At 45.8% G+C, this 15,188-nt stretch overlaps 1 protein-coding gene across 2 annotated transcripts in view; it reads right to left on the reverse strand.

The window, feature by feature from the left end:
- Positions 1 to 729: 729 nt before the first annotated feature.
- Positions 730 to 15,188, reverse strand: part of Arl4 (ADP ribosylation factor-like 4) — a 39,261-nt gene continuing 24,802 nt past the window's right edge. For both annotated transcript variants that reach the window (XM_017907401.1, XM_017907400.1), the window contains exons 2-4: positions 5,765 to 6,708; positions 4,183 to 4,398; positions 730 to 3,101 (exon numbers count right to left, since the gene is read on the reverse strand). In XM_017907401.1, the coding sequence (XP_017762890.1) occupies positions 2,905 to 3,101; positions 4,183 to 4,398; positions 5,765 to 5,975 (624 nt within the window). In that variant the 5' untranslated portion in view covers positions 5,976 to 6,708 and the 3' untranslated portion in view covers positions 730 to 2,904. The remainder of the gene's footprint in view (positions 3,102 to 4,182; positions 4,399 to 5,764; positions 6,709 to 15,188) is intronic.

Below are 15,188 nucleotides of genomic sequence, written 5' to 3' on the forward strand. Positions count from 1 at the left end.
GCTGTTCCGGGTAACAAACGGCCGCAAACCACGATTTCCGTTCTCGTGTTGCCCTCTATCTCCCGGCTTAATATCGATCTGTGCACGGCAATAAATAACCAGTCAAATTGCCTCGTCCGACTTTCCTCGACTCCCACCTAGCTCTCGTCTGACCGGAAGTTAAAACGCTTCGCGAAGGGAAGCTGCACGTGTCGTTGTGCTGCGCCAGGCTCAGGGTTTCTCGCAGGAAGCTGAATTTTTGGACGAATTTAGACGTCACGAATATGAACAGCGCGATAAAAATACCTCTACGCATTTCTCTTTAATTCAAACCCTTGGAGGATACGAAGAAAATGGGAGAAGTGGTCTAGAAAAGAGTCAAAGGACGCCGAGGAACCCTGCTCCAGCTTCTCTAATTCGCCAACGAATACGCAAAGCTTCTCCCTTTTCCTTCTTTCACGATTGTTCCAGATTTTTCCAAAGAAAACGTCGTCCTCTGGCACTCGTCAAAGCTCGTTAAATATGATTTCCCTCGTTCCTTTTTCCCCCCCTTGATTATGAGAACGGAAGCACTCGTTGTCGGAATAAACGCGAAGCTTCTGTGCCTCGACGTAACGAGTTTCCTGCTAAGTGCGGAAGGAAAGTTTATGGAAGAGCTGCGTCTTCTCGATCGGAAAGGCTGCGGAAAATATTGGAGTTTCGCGTAAAGTTCGCAGTCGAGGATCGCAGGGAAACGAAGAAGGGACGGCCACGAGAACACCGAATAAAATCAGAACTTCGCGTTTCTTCGCCCGAGACACGAAAAAGGAATTTCAGCGGCAAACACGCTTCTAATCGGAGCAAGCAATTCTTCGTCGACTGACCGGTCGAGCAATCGGACACGATATTTTCTGCGAGCAGGATCCGTGGACGAAAAATCATAGGAGTTCGAGGTTTCGAAGGTTTCTCGTAAAAACTAAGCTACTCGTGAGTATCGAGAACGTTTTACATAACGAAAAATCGTTTCTGCTGATATGTTCCCCATGACCGTGTCGAGAAAATATCGTCTCGTGCGGTGGTGTCGATAAGAATTGCCCGTACCGGAAGTGCACACGTCGAAGGGGCCGTTAAGGATAAAGTACACTGGCAAGAAACACGAGCACCCACCGTTTTGAGCTCTAACCTTCGCTCAGACTTCTGCACAAGAATCGACTAATCTTTCAAAGAACAACCCGAAAGCTGACCCGCGAAACGGGTCAGGAAAAATCCAATTTTCTCCGCAAGCTTTGAACGCATAGAGAAAGGCGAAACGATATATCAAGATCCGAGAAACGAGCGAATCGTATGGAGGAACAGCTTCGATCGCGATTAAAAGAATATCACGCTGGATCATCGATCGGTTGGACTTCCTCGAGATATGTATCGATCCCGACCAAGCTCAAAACGATCGGTTCGCTTTTCTACTTGCCTATAGAGCACGATACAACGAATACGATACAAATTCACGTGTACACGCGTACGATACAGGCTAATTTAATTGGATAAGGAAGGGGGCAGAGGGGCAGGTAGTTATCACATCGTTTTACAAAAATTCCGTTCGCCGGTAAGAAGCCACGACATACTATCTACACGTATCAGTTTTATCAGTTTTGTCGCTCTTTCTCTCGCTTTCTCTCGTTACATGGTATAAAGGTGCAAAAAACTGGAGAGGCACGGTCGTCGTCGGGACATCTAGGTCCACGATTCACCTCGAGCTCTACGAACGCGTACTATGGCTTTACTAACACGATAAATTCACGACGAAGGATAATCCGCGATCCCAAGACCACGGGGGCCCTCCACGTGACAAAAGGAAACGATCTACTGGGATTCTCTTTTCTACTCGCTGCGACGAGAATCCCCTAGCATATCCGTCGTCCAAGTAAAAAAATCTTCGCCCGATCGAGCTATCCATCCTGATCGAGGATCCGAGTCTCGGGTGTTGGTCGCGACGATTCTTAATTAATCCCGATCACTTCCAGAGCTTCGAATTACCGGTCACGGTTACCGATATCCCAGCTCTTATCTTCGTCTTCCTCTTTGACCCGGAGATCTCACGTCAGCATCGTTAATACGACTGGACGTCATCGTTATCAGCAATGAAGTCAGCGCGATGAAACATCGTTAACGCGAATGCGTCGATTGACCCCTTCGTGGAAGAAAAATGCGCGATTGCGGGCCTTTGCGTTCGTGCGTTTTCACTTTCGTCGAGTGCAGCACAGGCTTAAGCAGCGTCGAGCTCGTTACCGATAACGAGCCGAGGTGATGGAAAATTTGGCAAAATAGAGCTTCCGTGTAACGGCGAAGAAGCACTTGTTTCGTTGTCGTTACATCCACGATTCGTCTAGTCTCTGGAGAATATCTGGTTCGCGTAGCAAAATTTCTTACGTCTTCCTGACCCTAACTTCCTGTTCGGAGGCAGGGAAGACATGTCCGTATCCTCTGAGAAAAATAGCAAGTGATAAGTGAGCAACGCCTAAACTCCCGGCGCGAAGCATCCGGGCATAGCTGGCACCTCTGAAAGAACCTCTGTCTCCAACGAAGATCATTCGAACTGTCTTCGCAGATGAGATCTGCATCGAAGAACGGGATAGGTTTCGATCTCGCACGAATCCACCGTTCAGCTTGCACCTTTAAACACACGTCCGGTCGGCCAGCGTCTCGGGAGACACTGGTCCATGAAAGAATCGTGGTGAACAAAGGTGGGGTTGTTTCACGACGTGAACAATTGTCCGCGTGAACGTGCACGTGCGTTCACTCGAGCACCTCGTGGACGTCGTCATTGCAGCACGACGACGAAGAGGCCGAGGAAGAAGACACCGTGGAAGGCGTGGCTGTATCCAAAGGAGAGACTGTCCGCGACTTACAAAATCAGAAGACGCACGTGCAGTCCTCCGAGGCCCTGGCCTACCTAGCCCGTTTCCTGTTCAGCTTCGCGAGCTTACGTCGCTTCAGTATCAGCTGATACAGCGTGTCCAACCCTTCGTGAAGACCTTCGCCGGTGATCGCGCAGGCCGGCTGCACTCTGATGCACGCGCTGCCTGGCATTCCAGCTAATTCCAGGACGCCTAGATGCTTTTCCAATTCGCCTACCTCTTTGGCACCTGTGGACATCGCGTCGAACGGCTTGGTCAGTCTGGGTGCATTGAGATTCGAGGAGTGGAAAGATGGATCATGACGATGAGCTGCTTGGTCATGAGGATCTTTTCTTTTTTTTTTTTTTCTGTTTGGTAATTCAGGATGGTGGAGAGTGTACTTTAACGCAGAATCAGAGTCGAAGACGAAGATAATTTAGGTCTTATGACGTAGAATTACGACGCTTGGAGTAGTCCGAAGTGGTGAAGGATTATATTTAGGGTTCTAGTGATTCTGCAGAAGGTAAGCTGGTAACTGGTTCGTATCGAAGAGGATATACCGTGTGCACATTAACCAAGATGATGGCGTGTGTTCTCTATTTTTAAATGATTATTCCCGCCGAGCTAATGGCGTGCGTCGAGTACCATGGCTAACACGTGCTATACAATGGTCGCACTTATGGTTACGTAATAAAAGGCATAAAAGGATAACATAGAAGCCCATAACGATAATCTCTGGCATTATGCAACTGTCTCTTATCAGATTTTTCGAGACCATTAGAAGCAACGTGTCTCGGAAATCAAGTGTTGTTATTTCATACCGGCTGTAATCTATAATCTAATCATGCTCCACTATAAATTGCGGTCAAGTGCATTTATAGTACTCGTAGCGAAGCCATACGCTTAAACCGACACACCGGTGTTTTCTCGGCCACTTGTTCTTACACTCTTAAGTCTTCTAAAACGATTTGCTGTTTTGTTTTCGAACACAGAGACTGTTTACCAGATCGAACGTCGAAACGGAGAGTCTCGTGGGTAAATCGATTTTCTATCTACGATAAAAATCTTATCTCTTATCCCCGATAAATAATCGCATAATTTCTTCGCTATCGCTGACTAAGCGTTGGGACAAGTCGAGTATAAATAACGGAAATATTAAAAAACCTCGGGTTATTTGGTGAAAAACGACGACACACGGGATAAATACGAGAACAAGTTTGATACTATGTCACCGTGAGCGATCTCGTTTATGAAAGAGGCCACGGTTCTCTTTATAACCGAGGCGAGATGCCAAAGCCGACGCATGCATACGTGCACGAAACTGTGTTACCTGGCAGATCCTGCTTGTTGGCCAGGATCAGAATGGGCACACCGGCGTTATCCGGGCTCCTGGCCGTTCTGGTCAGCTCCATCTTCGCCTCCTCGAGTCGCTCCGCGTCACACGAGTCGACCACGAAGATAATGCCGTCCGTGCATCGGGTATAGGACTTCCATAACGGTCGTAATTTCTCCTGCCCGCCCACGTCCCACACGAGAAAATTCACACCTGCGACACACCGCGATAGGAATTCATTTATCTCCTTTCTCCGTCCTTGTCGCTTTTCGTCTGTCGTTTCAGGAGACGAGGGGGAATTACATCGATAAACTATTATTTAATCAACGTGAGAAACGCGGACGACGTTGAAGAGAATCGTTGAAGAGAATATGAAAATTGTAAAAATGATAGAAGTCTCTCGAGCTGATTGATTATCCCACGGATTACTCGGGAAATGTTCCGGTGTTACCGGGATGGTAATTAGGTGAATAAGCTTCGACCGCCTTTAACGTCTGCCCGACTATGATTTCGCGAGGAAATTCCGCGAGGGATAATTGGGAAGACTTGGAAAGCGGTGTTTTTGTCACGGCACTGTAATCTGGAATACGTTTCATCGTACGCGCGCTTTAGTTGCTTTCACATCCTGTTAATTCGAGAAAATGGATCTCTCAGGACGCTTTCCTGGCACTTAGGAAACGATTAGGATTTCTTTCCACCGGCGCGGTACTTTCTCTAAAAAAAACGGGCACGCCGATGCAAAACGCAAAGGGACAAAAGAGGAAGTTCTTTGACGCGATTTTCATCTCCAGGCGAGATCGTAGCTACCGGGTTTCTGGGACGACCTAGCCGAGCCACGAGGGAATCGACATCGACTTATTACGCCGGCACGCACGCGATAACTGTAATAAATGTCCGTGTTAAGCGTTATCCTGGCCGCGTAATGGTTACGTGTCCAGTTACGATATTTGCATGTTCTGTTTATAGACGCGTCACTGCGTGTAGTAATTTCTTCGCCAAAAGAAAATCGCGACTACCGTGAAATTTGCCCCATCCTTTCACCCTAAGTTTCTCTACTTACAGGTTTTGCACTCCAAATTCATCCTTTTGCGAATCACGCATCTCTACAGATTTCTTCCCTTAAACTAGCCCAACAGAAATAAAATACAAGCATAATTTTGCTCAGAATGGTTCTCCCATTGCTACTCGTGATAAATTCACGTGTATATTCGGCTAAGAATTATTTAACAGAGTAACATACACCCATATCCCTTCATGATTCGAAGGATGAACGATAGTATCAAGAATAATAAATTATGCCTTGCTTGACTAACAAGCTCATGGAAGTTTATATTGTTCAGAATCATTCAGTGAATGGATTTGATTGGTAAAAGGATAAATTCGAGCCTGAATATCTTCTGCAAAAGGACGAACGTGGAGTGCAAAGCCTGCACCGTCGTCGAGACGCTATCTTCCTCTTCAGAGAACGATTCGATTCACCTAAAATTCGACAGCAGCGTTAGCCAAAGTATCTTTCGACTGGGAGATCTACGTACGGGATTTATCCGGTTTACGATAAGTTGGAAGGAACAGGAGTTACCTTTCGCTTTCCCGATGCCACCGCGGATTCTCTCGCAGTTGAAGCCGATGGTGGGCACGGTGTTTAGGTACTGGTCAAACTTGAGTCGATAGAGCGCGGTGGTCTTCCCAGCGCTGTCTAGGCCGAGCATGGCCACGTGGAGCGGCGTTCCCGTAGGAAGTGCCTCGAGGAAGCCGCCGCTCGTGCCGCTCCTGCCCATCCCGGCACCCATTCCTCTCCTTCACCGGCTTCCTCGGCTCGTGACCTCTCTATCTAGACCTCTAACCCTCCTTCCACGCCTTCTTCCCTTCGCTCCCTTTTCCTTTATCTGGCATTTAGCCTCCTTCTCTATCAGTCTCCTCCAGGATCGATCGTGAATTATAATCAATCTCCTCTCCGCTATCTTTCCGCCTTTTTCACCCTACTTTCTCTTCCTCTGGGTACCCTACGATCAATTTTCTTCCTTCTTCCAGCGACCTCCAGCGGTCTTTCTTCGAAACTCCTCGGCTCTCCACCTACTTCATGCTGGATCTACCTGACGTCCAGGACCACACCGGTATTCCCTTCTCCGACGGCTTTTTCTTCCCCCGAATCCCTAAGAGTTACCTATCTCTCTCCCTCTCTCTCTCTCTCTCTCCCTCTCTCTCTCTCTCTCGCTCGCTCTTTCTCCTGCCTTTTTACGATCCTTCGAGCCGCTTCGTCTTCGGCCGCTTTACTCCAATGCTAGCTCTGTACCTGGCGTCTAGTTTCCGATGTTTCTCTCCTGCCAGCCTCGTTCTGCTCGTTTTTCCTCCTCCGTCCCTTCCAGAGCTCTGCTCGGCTGGCTGCTGCCGCTTTCTGTGGGCCAAAGTCGACGACGATCGGCGAGAGAACGAGAAAGACAGAGAGAGGGCTCTCCTCCGCTTTCGATGCTCGTCCCCGCCGTAAAAGGACTCGCTTCGAGGCCACGATCACTACCGCACCGGCTGAAAATGAAAGGAGAAACGTGTTAGCGATGCCTGCTGGCTACATTGCCGCGCTTTTCAGCTCATCCTTTTGCCCGTTTTTCTCGCCCCTACGACCAGACCACTTGCTCCGAGGATTCGCCCGTACGAGGATACAGGAATTTTAACACCGGAATTATCGCCGATTAAACTGTACTCCTGTTTATATCGGGCAGCATGGAAAACGACCGGTTTCTGGAAACGCGGTTAAAGGCGAGACAAAAAGGTGGCTCTTAATCGTGCCATTACTCGCGAGACCTCGTTCGTACGTGGCATTCGGGGATTAAAGAATGTCTATGTTTACTCGCCCGCCATCTTGATTCGTTAGTGTTCCGAGGAGGCCGATATCGGCCACCGCTGCGCGATTCCTGTAATTTGCCCAGGGATCTAGACGGGATAACGAGCAGGGTATTAATCAAATTAATACCCGTACGGTGAAGTGATTAAACCAGCGATCGAAAAGTAATTAAATCGCAACGAGTCGCCGCGAATGGGACATTTTATTCGTTCCATTAATTTCGTCCTAATGGAACACATCGAGTCTTCCTTTGTCTCTGCTTTCTCGTTTGCGCGAGAAATACTCGTTTCTATTTATAAATATCTCGTGATTAGTTGGAAGGACTACCAGATGACCCGTGAGGAAAATTCTTTCCTCGGTTCCGCAGGGAGTCAGCGCGAAATGGGCAAGCAAGCTTCCCAAACTCGTCATACAGAGCTACCAAATCCTGCCGGATTCGTGATGGCTAGAGATTCGAAGCAGCGATCGAACACTCGAAAGAAATCGAATCTATGTTATTTAAAAAGATGTTAAACTCCAGCATGGTGCTTCTACGATAATCTCTGATGTTCCAACCAAGCCGAAACCGTAATCGTCGAGACTCGAGTGCCTTAACGAGCCAGAAGACGAAGTAAAGCAGAATATCGGAGTTATTTGTTGGAGGATCGATCGAAATGTTGAATCATTGGCCTAATTATTGAGTATAACGTCGACTAACTGGCTGAGATAAGAGTCAATTAATAACGCGATTCCAGGCGAACGTTTGCTCGCAGATCGGGCTGAAAAGAAGACGAAGAGAACCGCTAGCCTTGGCAATAAGGAATACAAGTCTAACCACTCCACATGCAAATCCGCCGGCTGAATATTCCAGTTCCACGAGGCGCGATTAATCTCCTTCCTCCGAGTCGGCAAACTTTATGGATAACGCTACGGTTACAGGCTACAACGAATTCTGGCCATTAAACCGGCGACGTGCATATTGCACGCCGTGACACACGCCAGAAATTCCGCGCCGCGACGCCCTGGTACCGGAAGTGGCGCTGCTGCAGGCTGCAAATATCGGCTAACCGCCCTGAACTTTATTTCACCCGGGCCCTCTGCAGGCAACAATGCGAGTGGGGCGAGTTATTTAGAGTCATCCTCTTGATTTAGTAGAGTGTCGTCGGGGAAAAATGGGAACGCAAAGTTGTCCCTCGTCCGATCTTTTTGCAGAAATAACACCATCGCGTGGGATAGAAACGTGATAAATAAACAGCCATTTCGCGAATAGAATTCGATCTCTCATCGCGAGTGAAAGTTTTTTCCTTTTTTCCCCGGTGAATCCGTGAAAATCCGTGAAAATCGGGGAAAAGCGGGACACGATAGATTGGCATGTCTGGACAATGGCGTTTTCGGGGTTGGACGAGTGGAACGGAAACGGAGCCCAAGTGTCGAGTGAACGGCTGGGAATAATGGTAATCGTAAATTACGGTAACAGAAACAATCAAAGGGGAGGATCGCGGCACGAGCCTGTTTTCCACGTTCGCCCACCATGGAATCACGGGGGCCGGCGATGATGGTCTCGTTTTATCTGCCGGTTAAACAGCCCAGCAGCAGGCTATTTTTAGGCGGAATAAAGCGTGCAATAACCGGTGCTCGACGAGAATTAAAACTCTAAGTTGCCCCGTCGTCTCGTTTCCCCTGTTTCTGCACCGGCAGAAAGAATTTAACGAGGTTACAGTCGCCCGATTCGATACGGGACGGGTTCTCGGCGAGTGGCTATAAACGGGGTGGTGCAATTTTTGGTGGAAAATTGCGCTCGTCGAAGCGATAGAACAGAGACTAAATAGAGACTAAATAGAGACTAAAATCGGAACAGAAATTGCCGCTCTTATCCGCCGAAACCCCGATGGGGTTTCCGGCGACCGTGATCGCGCTTTTAAATCGAGCATCGGTTAAATTTGAGGTGCAGTATCGTCGAATTCCGTTCGACCAAGTGCGAAATATTATTTTAATCCATGGAGCTTTTCGACGCTCGACGAACGAATCGACGAAACGAGTATCGAGACGTGGTATAATTCACGAGATTCGAAATAAACGAGAATCTCGGTGAAATTAATTTTCCTACCTGATAAGCTCGCGTCCGATCGGTAAATCCCTGTTGTATTCGGCCATACGGTCGAAAACAGAGACGTTTAACAGCACGTGAATCGATGCGCGTTCTGTCAGTCCCTTCCGGCCTTTTGTTCCGGTCTTCCGGTGCCTAGCCACGGCTTTTTCGTCAAGTTAGGTGAATCCTTTATTCTTATTTCCGTCACGATCGGATCCACGCCCCGACTTCCGCGTTCGCCACGAGCCGATCGTTCGATTTCCGTGCATGCACGCGTGGACAATGGGAGCCGGTCGATTCCAGACGAATAAAAATATTCGATAGCTAATCGAGCCTGATAATAGCCGCGATCATCGAGACCTCTCCACGGATCATCATTCTCTTTTCCACTCTTTCTTCTTCCTTCGCTCATCTTCGCGACCATTGTTCTCGGGATCACCGTTTTCTCTAATGACGCAACTAGTCACTTTTGTTCCTGCTTCTTAACGAATCCGGCGCAATTACGACCTCTTCCTCGGTTATTTACCTATTTAATTCTATGCCACTCCGCAGACGTGTAATTTTTCAGCTTGCTACACGCTTCCTGGAATAACAGTCGGGAAATGAAAGAGTCTATCTCGAAGATGGCCTGGTATATCGTTGCGTATCTTATAGCAGAAGCAATTTTCTATGATTTATTCCTCGATAAATTTCTACCGAGCAATTTCCTCGGATATTTAAATCGCCGTTCGCTAATTAAGGAAACTGCGAATGCAAATCCTTGCACGTCTCGCGTGTTTTGTCACATGGACTCGACGGACGTGTACGACACAGCGATTAGCTTACACCGGATTTATCTAGCATTTAATTAGAAAGACACTAAATACGGATTTTTAAAGAGAAAGGGAAAATTCCTAAATCGAGTATAACTATTTTAATTCTCATATTTTTATATGAGCATTTCTCGTCCTTTTCTTAGAAAGGCATCAAAGTGTCGAACTAAAAAATTCTTAAAGAAAACGGTTCTTAAATAGTAAAATAATTAATTCATAAATAAATAATAAATTAATAATAAAATAATTATTCTAATCGAGGTACCTCGAATTCTCCGATAAATTCTCGAAATAATTCTTTCGAAAGACACGAATTACACAAAAATTTCCTAATGTTGGATCTACCTAATATCCGAGTGAAGAGAGAAAACGACTCAGCTTCCTCTACGAATCGAACCGTAAACTACCCTAAGCACCTCGATACAGTTCCCCGTATTTCCGCAGCAAGGGTTGTCGAAAGACGTAAAGGACCCAGGGATTAGCCGAACTCCTTCAGCAGCCCTTAAATTCCGCGTGTGGACAGTCTAGGCTAGACGAAACTCGTAATCCGAACGAGCCGAGGTGAATTTAAGGTTTCCCGACGAGAGGTGAGACCACAAGGAACACGAGTCACAGATAGTTAAAGCCAGTAAACCACAAGACAAACACCCGATACTCATTTTGTCCGTTTGCCTATAACTTCCGTGGTCTTTGGCCTGTTTTCGAGTTATGGTCGCGGGTTAGCACAATCCTTGAATCGTTTTTCCATTGAGTTTCGAAATTCCAGTCTTCATTTCCATGTTCGTCGCTGTTCGTGGAAGATCTCTGTTACCTTTATCCGCAAAAATAATACTATCCATCTCCGAGGATAAATATCCATTGAAAGAAGAGTAATACAAACGAACCGAGAGAGAGAGGGAGAGAGAGAGAGAGAGAGAAGAAGAAGGAAAAGGAAACAGTTGACAGACTATGATAAATTATTAAGAGACGTCTAGTAATGGCTGTTTACACGAGTGAACGAACCTATTGGCATGAATGAATTTGCAAGGATTATAGAAATCATGTTCGATGATGTTTGACGTGAAATGGTTCAGAATGACACAGGATTCTGAAAGAAACCATAATTCTTTTTACACGAAGTCACTAGGAGAGAGAGAGAGAGAGAGAGAGAGAAGAAGAAGGAAAAGGAAACAGTTGACAGACTATGATAAATTATTAAGAGACGTCTAGTAATGGCTGTTTACACGAGTGAACGAACCTATTGGCATGAATGAATTTGCAAGGATTATAGAAATCATGTTCGATGATGTTTGACGTGAAATGGTTCAGAATGACACAGGATTCTGAAAGAAACCATAATTCTTTTTACACGAAGTCACTATAGAATTGAGCACTCTATTGACACACTGCAGACGGATGACGAGACGTCCCGTATTTTCTGTATCTCGATCAGAAATAGTCATGAAATAGCTGACTACCATGTGATCCACTTAACAAAAAGTAAATCGGCTAATTTTCCTCGATACTCAAGAACCAGATTTACTTTGGCCAAGACGTAACCATAAGCACGAGAATAGCCGGACGTGAGATTAGCAGAGCAATGCCATCACCTTCTTCCTTCGTTTCGTGGACACGAGTTCGTGAGATTAATTCATCCAGCGGAATTGTCAAGTGAAATGTCGGATCGGAAGGAATCAGTGGCGGAAGAGCAGGTTTATAGAGAGAAGAGGGGAATAAAGGAAAAATCGAAGAGAAAAAAGGCGACGACTACTAACGAGTTTCGCGTGGATGGAGAGGAACACTCTGTTTCCGAAAAGAGGAAAAAATGAAGGGACGCAGAGAACGCGTGTTCGAAAATGTTCCTGCTGGCAGGTGCGGCCGACTGGTCCAGAAAAAAGGAGATAAAAGTGGGTCGGGATGCAAGCCAATGCAGATGCACATGCACCAGATGCAGTTTATAGATATCGCTGCCAATACCTTTACTCGTCTTCCTCTTTTTGCCTTCCTCCCTGTTTAGTTTTCCACGATCGGGATACGTCTATTTATTGACACCACAGTCATAATTAAACAAACCATTCGCCACAAAGAGTTAAACATAAGAGGGATATAACGGAAGTACAAAATTAAACTCTCCTGTAAAAATTCGATTTTTACCCACACCCTTTTGTGGGTAACATTGCTATTAAAATTAAATTAAAATTCCATTTTCCATTCCGCCAGTATTTATCTCCTCCAAATAATATCTACGTCTCATCAGCCTTAAGACGACTGTCCGCTTATCTCACTAGCGCCACCACGGCACGTATCTACGATAAACGTCTCGTAAGTATCACAGATTATCTTCTAACCTTCCTACGAGTGTCGTATCGTGAAAACACTCATAATTCGAGAATTTTTAGAGCAACGACGTATAAAATCTCGGTGGTGGATTATAAAGGCAGTAGTAAGATTAATAAAGAGCGATCTCGAAAAATTACATTCGACGGATTAACGAAATCCCAAGACAAAGTGCCTCGCGTCCCGTTAATGGCCTTTAATTTCTATTTCCTAACACCTCTGCACGATAAATTCCGGAATAATATATCAAGCCATGCATTAAACGCAAGATCGGGGCATGAATAATTCACGCAAATTCGCAGGTATAAATTTCCGCGAGATCACGATTCGAAAAACGACCAAGGGCCCTCGAAAATTCCGCGTCGTGCCCGCCAATTTGTATTCATCGAGCCCACGGACAGACAGCGTATGCCTGGAAACTTTGATCCTCAATTATGAGCAACGTCGTTAACGAACGTTCAATATAATTACAAGGCGAGCTCGTGGAGAAAAGCTACACGGGGTTCAATGTAACATTAACGAGACCCGTGCCGGTCTCTTTTTCCCTCACGGCGAAACGTTTACATGTGTAAACAGCGACGATTCAAAAGGGGTTGAAAGAGCACAAACACACCCTTGGCGAGCCGCCACTAATTTCCAGTCTTGCCTACTTTCTCTCTCGCGAGTCTCGTGATTCTCGCGCTTCCGTTTCCTCTATCCTTTAAACGCGTTTATGTTTTCATTTTTCTCTTTCTCTCTTTGTTCTCTCGGCTATCGCGGTTTCGAGCACGCAGGGAAGCTCGGATGGGCGCGATAGATCCGCGCGATCCTTCCGACTCCGAGGGACACACCTCCGCGATGTTGCTTCGCAATCGCAGATTTAATCTGCCACGATAGCGTTAAGGGAACCACGCGTGGAGAGGTGTTTTAGAGGAGGATGTGCCGTGATTGTTCCTTCGAGAAAGAGCAGAAGATTCATGGCGAAGATCCTTTGTTCGCTTTGCTTTTAATATTTCGTAGGTGGTGCAAGAGTTCAGTATGCATGTACATTTATTTATTTATTTTTGAGTCAGACATTGTTTATTTTTTAAACAAACAGTTGGTGCTTCAGATAATTTTGCACGTCGAAGATTCTTTGTTCTCTTTGCTTTTGATATTTCGAAATTGATGAGAGAGTATGTATATATATATATTTATTTATTTATTTGGTATTTATAGCTTTTATTGTCTTAAATGCTCAGCGAGAGTCAGATCTTGTTCATTTTTCCTTTTCCAAATAATTGGTCTCAGATAATCTTCTATCTCATCTCGATTCCGATTATTTGATTAAATAAATAGTAAATATGATACGATATCACCTGTGCAAGTAACTGTGAGGTTCAGTGATCGAAACTGACATCTAAAATATCTCAGGTGTAAGTCAATATGTGTGTTCTCAGATTTGGATATTAAATTTTAGGATTCTGTAAACGATCCCCTATCTTATCTCAATTGCAATTATTTGATCGAACAGATAATAGATACAGTATTATGTCAGCGATGGAAATCTGTGTTTAAAATTCCCATATGAAAGTCCGCGAACCCATAAACTTGTGTATGACACACTTCGGGACTCCAGGAACTCTTCTGTATCGTCTCTATCCCAGTTGTCCCATCGATCAAATAATCGACATAATAAAATATCGTATGCACGGAAGTATATGAGTGATCGGTGATAAAATTCGATACACAAAGGTTCCCACGTGACTGTACCCACGGAATCCTTTTATCCGAATGTCTGCAAAGGGATGCTCGTTTAAAGCGCAGGGTTAAGGGATCGAGTGGAGAAGCCAGGGATAGAGACTGTACGATGACCCAGAACGCCAGATTTCTCTGGCCGTGTGTTTCCTCTCGTTTCCTCTCGTCTCCTCTGGTTTAAATTTGATTTACCTACTTTTGCACGTGCATGTTAAGCGTACGCGCACTTCTTGGCCCCCGTGCATTCGAGGTCACACGAATTAACGCCCGTGACACGTCCAACTCCTGAATATTTATAAGAAACCTCACGCGCGTTCTCATCCGCTGCACAATGTTGCATAATCGTTGAATAATCGTCGGTAGCCGTAATCGTCGTGTAAGACTGAAGACGAAGCGAGCGTAGCTACAGGAAGAGGCATCGATTTCACGCCTCCTGTGTTGGCACAGAATCCATGGGTATTCTTCCGAGAGGCCATTCGAGAGATAGCTCGACGTAAAACACGCCGCCTTTGGTTTCTTAAACTCACGGCGTACCGGGAAATCGAAAAGAGAGGCTAGATTCTGAAGATCCGATCCAACCGATCGCTTGGGTTACGATGGAAGATCGATTTTCTCGCGATTTTAGAGCGTGAAGATTCGATGCACGTGATCCCTTGAGGGTTACATCGGAAAATCGGTAAGACTTCGTAGGTTTGTAATTTAGAGAAGATTTAATCGGAGTACTATCTTGAGTTTAGACTAGAAGATCGATTTCGACTCGCAATTTTCGAATTTGCCGATGATTCGATGCACGTGATCTCTTGGAACAAGACAAAAGCTCAGTGTGAGCTTGAAATTTTCCAATTTATAAAAGAAAATCGACACGATTCCTCTAGTTACACTGCAATACTGATATAACCTAGTAACTACGACAAAAGCTCAGTGTGAGCTTGAAATTTTATAAAAGAAAATCGACACGATTCCTCTAGTTACACTGCAATACTGATATAACCTAGTAACTTTTTAATTTACCCAAGACTCGTTCGCCATGATCCCCTAGGTTGCACCTAACTTAACCGAAAAGCCCCTCGATTTCTCCGAATTTAAAAATTTACAGAATCTTCAGAGCACTGCCGGAGGATGGTCCTCGTAATTTCCGAGTTTAGAGAAGTTTCGATTGGCGTGATCTCTTGGTCTGCACCGGAAGATCGACGCGCGATCGCAAGATTGGCGTCTCGGATGTTCCTGGAATTCCACGAAAACGGCGCATGCA

Source organism: Eufriesea mexicana, unplaced genomic scaffold (genome assembly GCF_001483705.2).
Source record: "Eufriesea mexicana isolate 0111107269 unplaced genomic scaffold, ASM148370v2 scaffold7917, whole genome shotgun sequence".
NCBI lineage: Eukaryota > Metazoa > Arthropoda > Insecta > Hymenoptera > Apidae > Eufriesea > Eufriesea mexicana.